The following is a 12,753-nucleotide window of genomic DNA, read 5'->3' as shown; positions in this document are numbered from 1 at the left end:
CCTTTGGTCCCTAACTGGTTACCTTCCTCTCCTTAATATACTTGTATCTTGGCATTCTCTGAAATCCTACCCACCAGTGTTTTTTCATGCCAACTCTTTGCTCTCCTGATTGCTTTTGTAATTTGCCTCCTGCATTTCCTGGACTCCGCGAAGGCCTCCGTTGATTTGCTCATTTTGTACCTGCGAAAAGGCTCTCTTTCTTTTCATGTTGAGTCCTGAATATTCCTAGACATCCAGCTTGCTGCTCCTACATTTCACTCTAAAGGGAACATGTTGGGCCTGTACTCTCTCCATTTCCTTTTTGAACGCGCCCCTTTGGCCAGATCCTGCCTTATTCTAACAAAATCTGCCTGCTCCCATTCCAAAACCATTTTTTGCACATCATCTTTTTCCTTTTCATAACTAATGCTCCCCCACTACCACCTTGAACACTTGTCCAACTTTGTCCCTGGAATTAGATCCAGCCCTGCACCATCCTGAATGCATTTTAAGAAATCCATCCCTCCAAACCCTTCACACTATTACTATCACAATTAATGTTGGGGAAGTTGAAATCCCCTAATTTAGTTACCCCATTTTTTTTTTACACACCTCAGTGAATTATCTTCATGTCTGCTCCTCGATTGCTATTGACTGTTTGGGGGCCTGTAACATTCCCAGAAATGTGATTTCCCCCTTTTTCATTCCTAAGCTCTACCCAGAAAGCCTTCATTTGAAGACCCTTCCAACATATCGTCCATCCTTACTGCAGTAACTGATAATGTGACACCACGTCCTCTTTTACACCCTCTCCTGTATTGCCTGAAGATCCTATACACTGAAATGTTGAATTGCCAGTCCTGCTCCTCCCTCAACCATGTCTCTGTGATGGCAACAATATCACAATTCCACACGTCAATCCACACCCTAACTCATCAGTCTCACATTTAACACTCCTAACATTAAAGACCATCCAGCCTCGCCTCACTCCCTTGGAATTCAACATGGTTGAACTCCCTCTTTCTTGGTTCCTTTACTATAGTATGCTGTGTGTCCCCTCCCCCTTCCAACCTCGTTTAAACTCCTCCCAACAGCACTATAAATCCCACCCACAAGGGTGGTAGTCCCATTCTGGTTGAGGTACAGACTATCCCATTGGTACACGTCCTTCCTTCCCCAGAAACGGTCCCAGTGATTCTAAAACCCGCCCTCCTGCACCAACTCGAACCACACATTCATTTGCCCTATTCTCCTATTTCTTTACTCGCTAGCGCATGGCACCAAGAGTTATCCAGAGATTACAACCATTGACGTCCCCGCCTTTTAATATGCTCCCTTAATTCTTGATGCAGGACCTCATCCTTCATTCTATCTATATCGTTGTATCATGACTTCTGACTTATCACCTCCCCCTTTAGGATGCCCTGCAACTATTCATGGACATCCCTGAACCTGGCCTCAGAGAGGCAACACACCATCCTAGAGTCATGTCTGCAGCCGCAGAAACACCTTCGGTTCCCCTAACCAATGAATCCCCTATCACTATCGCTCTTCCTTCCTTCTTGCTCCCACCTGTTCTGTCAGACCACTATGGTGCCAGAAGTTTGGCTTTGACTGCACTCGATTGAGGAGCCAGCACCCTCATCAGTTTCCGAAAAGAAAAATCAATTTGAGAGCGGGACCTCATTGAATACCATGATGTGAACTAAGCAGAAGGTCTGCAGCGATTCTAATTGAAGGCCAAACACCTTCTCAATACAACGAGGGGCAAACAATAAATCTGGCCTTGTCAGCATTACTCACAACTCAAAACAAAATCTACACCTGCCCTCTATTGGTAATGCCCTATTCCTTGCATGGGATCAGCATGGTCAAGAAATGTGGAGGAGGGAAGTCACAGCTTGGAATCAGACATTTCAGCTACTATAGTAAACATTCAGGGCTGACTGCAGATAATTCTAAGACAAACATGCTTAATATTTACCACGAATATGCATAGCCAGGTTTGGAATTGGCAGAAGATGGTAATGGTGAGTGTGTGTGCCCATCTGTGTGTGTGTTGAATGTTTCTTGTGCAACCAGATTTTCATAATTTGCTGGAATAAGTCAAGCTTATAGAATGTTTTGTTACCCGAAGGGAGCGTATCGCAATAAAAGCAAACACCACAGCTAATGAGGAACGCAGTGTTTTGCTAAAAGCAAAATTAGATTTCACAGCACCATGGTTTAATACCCTTAATGTTTAGAAAAAAGGCCTCATGGGATAGTGATCTTAGCTAAAATGTTAAAGCTCTGAAGCGAAGAATCAGCATTCATGCTGACCCCGAACAAGATAAATATATTAAAGAAATGAGAATTTGAAGCTCAGGAATTAGGTGCTTACAACCCCAGCTATCCCACTAGGAATCCTACTTCATCCTAGTCCTCTCATGTGCCACCAAGTAACCATCTCATTATTGGTACAAGCAACGGCAAAGAAACAGGTCATCCACCAGCACTCTCCATCAGTATGGAGAAGGTTGATTAATGGAAAAAATATACTTTTACAGGCCAAGTATGGTAAAAGATCGGAACACTCCACTCTTGGCCAAATACTGGAGTCAACTTCAACATTTTAACAGAATTATTCAATTGGTCAAGATGCATCAAGATCACTTTCTTGTGAGTGAATCTAAAGATTGTTGAAATCATCGAGTAGTTTTGAATGGGAAATGTTCAGAAAAAGACCAACAATAGTGCATTAAATGAGTTTAATAGTGTACATTTGTAACTGCAATAGGTGCCTGCTAACGCCAACGGCGCGTGTTTTTACGCCAACGCTGTGTATTTTTAAGCACACTGTACTCCTTTATCATCAGGAGGGATCACCATCAAGGATCACATGACTAAAGCAATTAAGGCAACAGGAAAGATTGGAAAGTTGGGCTGAGAAGCAACAAATGTTAAGTTTTTGAAAATTCTTTCATGGCATGTGGTTACCACTGCTGCCTCACAGCACCAAGGACCCAGGTTCAATTCCGGCCATGGATCACTGTCTGTGCAGAGTTTGCAAGTTCTCCCTTTCTCTGCATGGGTTTCCTCCCACTGTCCCAAGATGTGGGGGCTAGGTTGATTGGCCATGCAAAATTGCCACTTAGTGTCTGGGGGGCTAGCAGGGTAAATAGGTGGGGTTACAGAGAGAGGGTGGGATTGTTGTCAGTACAGGCTCGATGAACTGAATGACCTCCTTCTGTAGGGGTTCTATGAATCTATGTAAGCAGCATTGGCAAGGCTGGCATTTGCGACCCAACCCTAATTGCCATTGAGGTGGTGAAAGATACAGTGTGACGAGCTGGATCTAAGCAGCGGGAAAACCAAGTAATCCCTATTTGATTGGCTTAGGGTTAATGAGGTGAGAGATTGATGCTTCGAGGGATACTAGTTTTAGCAGATAGGAACTGGGATAGCTTCTGCTGTAAGATGTGTCGAAGGCTCTGTACTAAAATCAGCCCTAATATAGTTCCTAATACAACCAAATAGGCAAAATGTTAACAACATTCTTACAAAAACATTTACTAAATGTTTACATACTGTGGGACTCGGCATTAACAGAAATATCTTGGAGACTAAAAGGGAGACAGACAAGCTATAAAATCAATGCAACCGTGCAAAATATAAAAGTACCTTTGATATGGAGTAGTCTTAATCACACTCTCTCGCATGTAGTCGACAAGCTGCTTCTGTGTCCTCCCACTGTGAATAAAAATACAGGAGGTTAACAATGATGACTCATTTCAACACTAGAATTCAGATTCAAAGTGCTTCTATGGTGGAGAACACCAATGGTCTAAAGCACTTTGCCACCAATGGCCACGGTGTGACTGTAGAATGACAAATCCTTCATCTAAGGAGTCGGGAGATAATGATGCAGCTTTATAAGACCCTCGGCAGACCCCACTTGGAGTACTGCGCTCAGTTCTGGTCGCCTCATTACAGGAGGGATGTGGAAATGATTGAAAGGGTGCAGGGAAGATTTACAAGGATGTTGCCTGGATTGTTGGCATGCCTTATGAGGATAGGCTGAGGGAGCTCGGTCTTTTCTCCTTGGAGAGATGAAGGATGAGAGGTGACCTGATAGAGGTGTACAAGACGTTGAGAGGTATAGATCGGGTGGATTCTCGGAGGCTTTTCCCCAGGGCTGAAATGGCTGCTACGAGAGGACACAGGTTTAAGGTGCTGGGGAGTAGATACAGAGGAGATGTCAGGGGTAAGTTTTCCACCCAGAGGGTGGTGGGTGAGTGGAATCGGCTGCCGTCAGTGGTGGTGGAGGCAAACTCGATAGGGTCGTTTAAGAGACTTCTGGATGAGGACATGGGACTTAGTAGGATTGAAGGTTATAGGTAAGCCTATATATAAGCCTAGGTAGGTAGGGACATGACCGGCGCAACTGGTGGGCCGAAGGGCCTGTTTGTGCTGTATTTTTTCTATGTTCTATCTTAGATGCACTGCTGAAAATTTGAGGGGCGTGGTTCTGCAGTGCCCATTTCCACCCAACATGTAATTAATTGTGCAATAATATTCTATAAAACTTCCTTTTCATGTATGGACACAGCATCATTCAGTTTTTCTTCTCACATTTATTATAATGATTATTACAACATGCAAATAGCCAAGTCAGCTCATGCCTGGGTTGGCATTTACCTTGCAAGCCAGCAACAGCAAACAGATAATTAATTGTACATAACTGACTTGTTCCCATATCCTTTCATTCCCTTGTTGGTCATCCACCTCTTCAAACTAATCTTGAATGGTAAGATAATTTATGTCTCAAAAGCCAATCCAGGAGTGAACTCAGAGTTTTGTAACCCTGAACGGTTTCTCCTATTCGCGGTTTCAAATCCTTTGTATTTAAGCTGCCTCATTGCGGGGAAGCATTTGGCTTCAGAATATCCCATTCGTTATTTAGAACACTTGAATTGCTGAACAGAGGCATTTAAAATTGGGGATTTTTGATGGTGCAGATCGAGAGAAGTTCGGAGGATCAGTAACCAAATGATACAGGCATAAGGTAATTGGCAAAAATGTGAGAAGAGGCTGGGGGAAAGATGAGAAATTATTTTTATGCAGTGAATTAATAGGATTTGGAATGTTCTACTTGAAAAGGTGATGGCAACAGATTCAATACTAACTTTCAAATGGTAATTGGATAAATATTTGTACAGCAAAATGTTGCATGAGTGTTCTGATGAAAGATGATTTAACTCAAACGTTAATGCAACTAATGCTACCTGACTGACCTGTTGAGTATTTCCAGCAGTGTGTGTTTTGATTAACTAATTAATTTAATTTTAATAGTTTTGCTGATGTGGTTTGGTGATATTCTACTTCAAGCACATGCATTCTTGGATTAAGTGCAGTAAAGACACCCCCCCCCCCCCCCACCCCCCAACCTTTCTAACTACAGAAGAATATCTTTGTGCAAAAACAAAATCGTCAATTGAGTGCCAGTTGTTTTATGCTGGGCCAATGCCGACTAGAAAGTGAACGGAGCCTGGCCAAATTCATTTTTCATTTATAGCCATACATTTTGTCATCAGTCCGAGATTTAATCCAAGTAACCTGAGGTGAGAGAAGTGTGTAACCCTCTACACCCTCTACTGTTCCCCCTCCCAACTTAATCAATTAACTTGATACTCTATTCCCTAAATACAAGCGTGGTGCTTCCACGTATCTGCTGACCTTGTCGTTCTAGATGGTAATGGTTGTGGGTTTTGAAGGTGCTGCCGAAGGAGCCTTGATGAGTTCCTACAGCGCCTCTTGTAGATGGTACACACTGCTGCCACTGTGCATCGGTGGTGGAGAGAGTGAATGTTTTGGATGGGGTGGCAATCAAGTGGCTTGCTTTGTCCTGAATGCTGTCAAGCTTCTTGAGTGTTGTTGGAGCTACATTCATCCAGGGAAGAGGAGGGTATTCCATCACACTCCTGACTTGTACCTTGAAGACTGTAGATAAAAGTCATGGCAAGTCAGGAAGTGAGTTACTCAAAACAGGATTCCTGACCTTTGACGTGCTCTTCTAGACACATTTACGAGAGTAGTCCAGTCCAGTTTCTGGTCAATGGTAACCCCCAGGATGTTTATTGTGGAGGATTCAGTGATGGCAATGCCATTGAATGTCAAGGACTGATGATTAGATTCTCTCTTGTTGGAGACAGTCATTTCCTGGCACTTGTGTGGTGTGAATGTTGCTTGCCACTCGCCAAGATATTGTCCAGATCTTGCTGCATTTGGACATGAACTGCTTTAGTATCTGAGGATTTGAGAATAGTGCTAAACGTTGTGCAATCATCAGTGAACATCTCCACTTCTGATGTTATGATGGAAGGAAGTTCATTGGTGAAGATGGTTGGAACTCCTACAGTGATGTGCTGGAGATGAGATGATTGACCTCCAACAACCACAATCATCTTCATTTGTGCTAGGTATGACTCCAATCAGTTTTTTCCTGATTTCCAATGACTCCAGTTTTGCCAGGACTCTCTGAAGCTACACTTGATCAAATGCTGCCGTGATGTCAAGGACAGTCTGCGTCACCTCACCTCTGGAGTTCAGCTCTTTTGTCCATGTTTGAACCAAGGCTGTAATGATGTCAGGGGATGAGTGTCCCTGGCAGAACCCAAAATGAGTGTCAGTAAGCATGTTATTGCTACGCAAGTGCCATTTGATAGCACTGTTGATGATCCCTTCCATCAGCTTACTGATAATCAAGAGTGGACTGCAGGAGTGATAATTGGCTCGGTTGCATTTCTCCTGATCTTTGTGTACAGGACATACCTGGGCAATTGTCCACATTGCGGATAGATGCTACTGTTGTAGCTTTACTAGAACAAGCTTGGCTATGGGCCCAGTGACTTCTGGAGCACAAGTCTATTGCTGGAATATTGTCAGGTCTCGTAGCCTTTGCAGTATGCAGTGCCTTCAGTGAATCAAATTGGCTGAAGACTGACATTTGAGATACTGGGGATCTTCAGAGGAGGCCGGGATCGATCATCCACCCAGCACTTTTGCACTGATATACGGGCTCCTCCATCATTGAGGATGGGGATATTTTTGGAGGCTCCTCTTGTAGTGAATTGTTTAATTGTCCACCACATTCATGGCTGGATACGGTAAAGTGACAGCATTTCCATAGAATCCCTGCAGTGCATAAAGAGGCCGAAGAAAAGAATCTGGAATTAAGAATCTACTGATGACCATGTTGATTGTCGGAAAAATTCATCTGGTTCACTAATGCCCTGCAGGGATGGAAATCTGCTCTCCTTATGTGGTCTGACCTATGTGTGACTCGAGCCACAGCAATGTGATTGACTCTCAACTGCCCTCCAAGGACAACTAGGGATGGGCACTAAACGCTGGCCAGCCAGCGACACCCATGCCCCACAAATGAATAAAAAAAATTTTTTGCCAGGGATCCTTGGTCAATCAAATTCTGCCTTGATGCCGGGGCAATGATTTTAATTTTGCTTCTTAAATCCAGCTTTATCCCTGTTTGGACCATAGCTGTAATGAAATCTGACAGAACCCAAACTGAGGCAACAACAGCACGTTTTTGGTGAGTAAGTGCCATCTAGTAGTGTTAGCAATCCATTTCTTGACAATTGGAAGTAATTTAACAAGAATAATTGGCCGGATTGGCTTTGTCTTGTTTGTTGGGGACCAGACATAACTGGGCAATCTTCCACATTGTTGGGTAGATGCCAGCTTTGAAGCTGTTTGGGAATAGCTTGTCTAGAGATGCAACAAGTTCTGAAGCACATATTTTTGATACTTAAAAGCTGAGATACTGTCTGAGGCCATAGCATTTACTGTGTCCCAGGGCACACAACCTTCTTGACGTCACGTGGAAGGAAGAGAATTGGCTGAAGACTGGCATCAATGATGTTGGGAACCTTAGCAGAAGACCAAGATGCTACATCCACTTGGCTTACGTTGGTTGCAAATGTTTCAGTCTTGTCTTTTGCACCTACATGCTGGGCTCCCCATTGAAGTTGGGAGTGTTCATGGCATTAGATACTTAATTGTCCACATTTTCTACTATAGATGTTAATTAGCTACCTCATAATTACCCAGATTAGCTACTTTTTTTTTAAAAGTTCTACACCGCTATTTTCTAGTTCTCTGGCAATCATCATTACTCATTTCAGTCAGTGATACGATGATTCGTTCCATTATTACGGCAGCAGTAGCGGGAGATTTACAAGATCATAATACAACTAGGCAGAGTTAACATGGTTTTGCAAAAGGAAAATAACTTTTGACAAATTTATTAGAATTCTTTAAGGATGCTTGTTACAGGGTGGGCTAAGGGGGGAAACCATTAGATTTGTGCACTTGGATTTACAAAAAGGACTCGATAAAAGTGTCACAAAGGTTATTATGGCATTGGTTATGGTTCTCATGGTGTTGGGTGATATATTAGCATCGATAGGATAAATGGATCATTTTCAAGTTGGCAAACTATAACTAGTGGAGTGCCGCAGGGATCAGTACTTCAACATTTTATGATCTGTATTAACAAAATGAGACATTAAACCATCACCTGGTCTGCCTTCTCAGGTGGCCATAAAACAAAATTGCATGGCACTATTCAGTGAAGGAAGGTGAGCACTGCCATAGTGCCCTGGCCAATATTAATTCTGCAACCAATATCACTACTATCTGGTAACTGAGCTCATTGCTGCTTGTGAGGCTTTGCTGGGCACATTTGGCTGCTGCATTTTTCTACATTGCAGTGGCGAGGCTGCAAAATAATATAACAGGCTTCGAGCAATTTGGGTCATCCCCTGCTGTGAAAAAATAAAAACATTTGCATTCTTTCAGCTTTGAATTCTAAATATAAACAAAAGGCACAAATATTCAAATGACCCATCTTCTTTTCAGTCCAGGTGTCACTTAAATTAGATTCTCACTCTGAATCAAATGTGACTAAGATCTCCAGTGCCATAAATCCTATTGCACCATTGGGACACAAACATGACAGACACTGTGATTCCTTGTTTAGCATTCAGAAGCTGTATTCCTGAATACTGCAACTAAAAGTGAAAGAACTGTATAGGAATCAAGGTTTCTAGGGCAATCAATGGTAAAACCAGAGTTAGGATTCCTCAGCATTTGTCATCCAGAAAAAACAAATAATGTCCTGCATACATGCAGTGTCATCCATAAATACCTTGCAAACAGATCTTTATATGTAAAAGTATCACAATATGTTAAATTTTTTTTTTTAATTTCACAACTCAGTAATTTTAGATGGACCAGGCATTAGTGCCAGAGGTTATTTGGTGCAGAAAACTGCTAGAAAGCTGCATAACTGACAACTGCCACAAGATGGAGGCCAAGGACTACAGTCTGGAAACCAGAGCCAGGAACAGTTGAACACAGGCGGCCGGAGAGCGGGGCGCCGGGGCAGGAGATAGACACAGAGTAACCTTGGGGATGAAAACAGACGGAGCACGACATCGGAGAGGCAATGTCTGTAACCAGGTTGGCGGGGGAAGGAGGACTTTGGGCAAGAGTGGAAGCAGCTGGAGGGTTTTCGTGCACAGGTCGGCAACAAAAGTAGTTGTCTGTGGCAAATGATTTAAGTGAAACTGGCAATGTTACCCTATAGCCCTGCGCATTTATCATGGCCAATCCATCTAACCTGCGCATCTTTGGACTGAGGGGGAAATTGGAGCACCCAGAGGAAATCCACACAGACATGGGGAGAACATACAAATTCCACAGTCACCCAAGGCCAGAATCGAACCCGGGTGCCTGGTGCTGAGAGGCAGTAGAGCCATCCTGCTGCCCTTAACGATGTTAAAGGGAAACAGTAGTGTGTAGTTATACGCGAGGACCTATTTACTGCACATGACAAATTATTGCCTCAGTTTCTTTTTACATTTTAACATTAAGCATGACAAACATGCATTGTTCTTATATGAGACGGAAATCGATCCTTGGAATGCTGTAACAGTAACAACTTGATCATTTAAATCGCGTTGGTAATGAAGTTACATGCCACGACGACTCTAATTTCTACAAACCAGCTAATTAACAGTTACTGTGAATGTTAAACGATTAAAACGTAGTTAATATCTACCTGTATCTGAAGGAGGAGCCCCTGCTGAATAAAACAGGTTTGGCCTTTGGTTTGGGTTGGTCCATGAGTCTGAAAAAGGTATGGTACTCAACACAGTTCTTCCAGAAGATCTTACACAGGTCACGATCAGCCAGCAGAAATTCCAATGTGTCCTGGTATGAATCCTGTAATAAGGCACAGTGTCACAGGTATTACAATTCCCTCTTCAAAACAACAACACCACGGTGTCATTTAGATTGAAAACTCATCACAAAGCGTACAACAGGGAAAAACACGGACACAAAGTCAAAGGAGCAGACATTAAGGAACGCTGACCAAAAGTCTGGTCAAAGCAGTGGGTTTTTAAGGAGCATTCTGAAGAGAGAGAAGGGGTTGACAACGTGACAACAAAAGCAGTGATAGGTTGAGAAAAGTGAAGAGATGGAACTGGACACCATAAGCATGTACTTGAAACTGACTGACTCAGGAGAATGTTGCTATGGGGCAGCATGAGAATGAGGACAGGGGTCAAGGTCTTGGGAAATCCATAAGTAGAAAGTGAAAGGAGAGGAAGAAAATTCAATGCTGGATATGCTCCATCTACAACTGCATAGGCAAGAAAGATAAAATAACCTACATTCCTAAAGCTCTTCACAACCTCAGGATGTACTAAAGTGTTTTACAACCAATGAGGTATTACAGTAACATAGGAAACATGATAGCTAATTTATATGCAACAAGATCCAACAAACGTCAATGAGGTGATGACTGGATAATGTTGCAGTGACATTGGTTGAGGGATGGCTAGGAGCAATTTTACAATTTACATCCACAGTTTAGATGATCAGATCGAAGGTTTGGTAGCTAAATTTGCTGACAACAAAGATAGTAGAAAAGTATATTGTGAAGGTGACATAAGAAGTTTGCAGACAGGTAGGCAGGTTGAGTGAGTGGGCAACAAATCTAGCAGATGAGTATAATGTGGAAAAATGTGAAGTTGTTCACTTTGCAGGAAGAGTAGAAAAAAGCAAAGTATTACTTAAATGGAGAACTACTGCAGAATTCCGAGGTGCAGAGGGATCTAGGTATTTTAATGCACAAGTCACAAAGGTTAGTATGCGGGTACAACAAGTAAACATTAAAGCTCATGGAATGTTATCCTTTATTATTAGAGGAATTGAACAAAAGTATGATTTCTATGAAAAGTAAGGGTGCTTTGTTTCAATTATACAGTACATTGATGAAACCACATCTTGAATACTGTGTGCAGTTTTGGTCGCCTTATTTAACAAAGGATATAAATGCGTTGGAGGCAGTTCAGAGGTTTACTGGATTGATACCTGGAATGAGCAGGTTGTCTTATGAGGAAAGGTTGGACAGGCTGGGCTTGTTTTCACTGGAGTCAGAGGTGACTTGATTGAAACATACAAGGGCCATGGTATTGACAAGATGGATATGGAAAGGATGTTTTCTTTGTGGGTGAGTCCAGAACTATGGGGCATTGTTTTAAAATTAGGAGTCACTCTTAAAGGACAGAAATGAAGAAAATAAGCTTCTCTCGGAGGATGGTACGACTTTGGTGGAGTTTTTTGAGGAAGTGACAAAAACGGTTGATGAAGGAAGGGCCGTGGATGTCGTCTGTATGGATTTCAGTAAGGCATTTGACAAAGTCCCACATGGCAGGTTGGTTAAGAAGGTTAAGGCTCATGGGATACAAGGAGAAGTGGCTAGATGGGTGGAGAACTGGCTTGGCCATAGGAGACAGAGGGTAGTGGTCGAAGGGTCTTTTTCCGGCTGGAGATCTGTGACCAGTGGTGTTCCGCAGGGCTCTGTACTGGGACCTCTGCTATTTGTGATATGTATAAATGATTTGGAAGAAGGTGTAATCAGCAAGTTTGCGGATGACACGAAGATGGCTGGACTTGCGGATAGCGAAGAGCATTGTCGGGCAATACAGCAGGATATAGATAGGCTGGAAAATTGGGCGGAGAGGTGGCAGATGGAGTTTAATCCGGATAAATGCGAAGTGATGCATTTTGGAAGAAATAATGTAGGGAGGAGTTATACAATAAATGGCAGAGTCATCAGGAGTATTGAAGCACAGAGGGACTTAGGTGTGCAAGTCCACAAATCCTTGAAGGTGGCAACACAGGTGGAGAAGGTGGTGAAGAAGGCATATGGTATGCTTGCCTTTATAGGACGGGGTATAGAGTATAAAAGCTGGAGTCTGATGATGCAGCTGTATAGAACGCTGGTTAGGCCACATTTGGAGTACTGCGTCCAGTTCTGGTTGCCGCACTACCAGAAGGACGTGGAGGCGTTAGCGAGAGTGCAGAGAAGGTTTACCAGGATGTTGCCTGGTATGGAGGGTCTTAGCTATGAGGAGAGATTGGGTAAACTGGGGTTGTTCTCCCTGGAAAGACGGAGAATGAGGGGAGATCTAATAGAGGTGTACAAGATTATGAAGGGGATAGATAGGGTGAACGGTGGGAAGCTTTTTCCCAGATCAGAAGTGACGTTCACGAGGGGTCACGGGCTCAAGGTGAGAGAGGCGAAGTATAACTCAGATATTAGAGGGATGTTTTTTTACACAGAGGGTGGTGGGGGCCTGGAATGCGCTGCCAAGTAGGGTGGTGGAGGCAGGCACGCTGACATCGTTTAAGACTTACCTG

General features: G+C 43.1%; 1 protein-coding gene across 7 annotated transcripts in view; it reads right to left on the bottom strand.

Annotated features, from left to right (window-relative positions):
• Positions 1–12,753, bottom strand: part of farp2 (FERM, RhoGEF and pleckstrin domain protein 2) — a 238,026-nt gene that overhangs the window by 97,243 nt on the left and 128,030 nt on the right. For all 7 annotated transcript variants that reach the window (XR_013497446.1, XM_078209254.1, XM_078209255.1 and 4 more), the window contains exons 10-11: positions 10,103–10,266; positions 3,643–3,711 (exon numbers count right to left, since the gene is read on the bottom strand). Coding sequence is in view for 6 of the 7 variants with exons in the window: in XM_078209254.1 (XP_078065380.1) it covers positions 3,643–3,711; positions 10,103–10,266 (233 nt within the window). In the remaining variant the exon portion in view is untranslated. The remainder of the gene's footprint in view (positions 1–3,642; positions 3,712–10,102; positions 10,267–12,753) is intronic.

Source organism: Mustelus asterias, chromosome 3 (genome assembly GCF_964213995.1).
Source record: "Mustelus asterias chromosome 3, sMusAst1.hap1.1, whole genome shotgun sequence".
Taxonomy (NCBI): domain Eukaryota; kingdom Metazoa; phylum Chordata; class Chondrichthyes; order Carcharhiniformes; family Triakidae; genus Mustelus; species Mustelus asterias.
The sequence above is the reverse complement of the archived record's forward strand: the minus strand, read 5'-3'. Positions and strand labels throughout refer to the sequence as shown.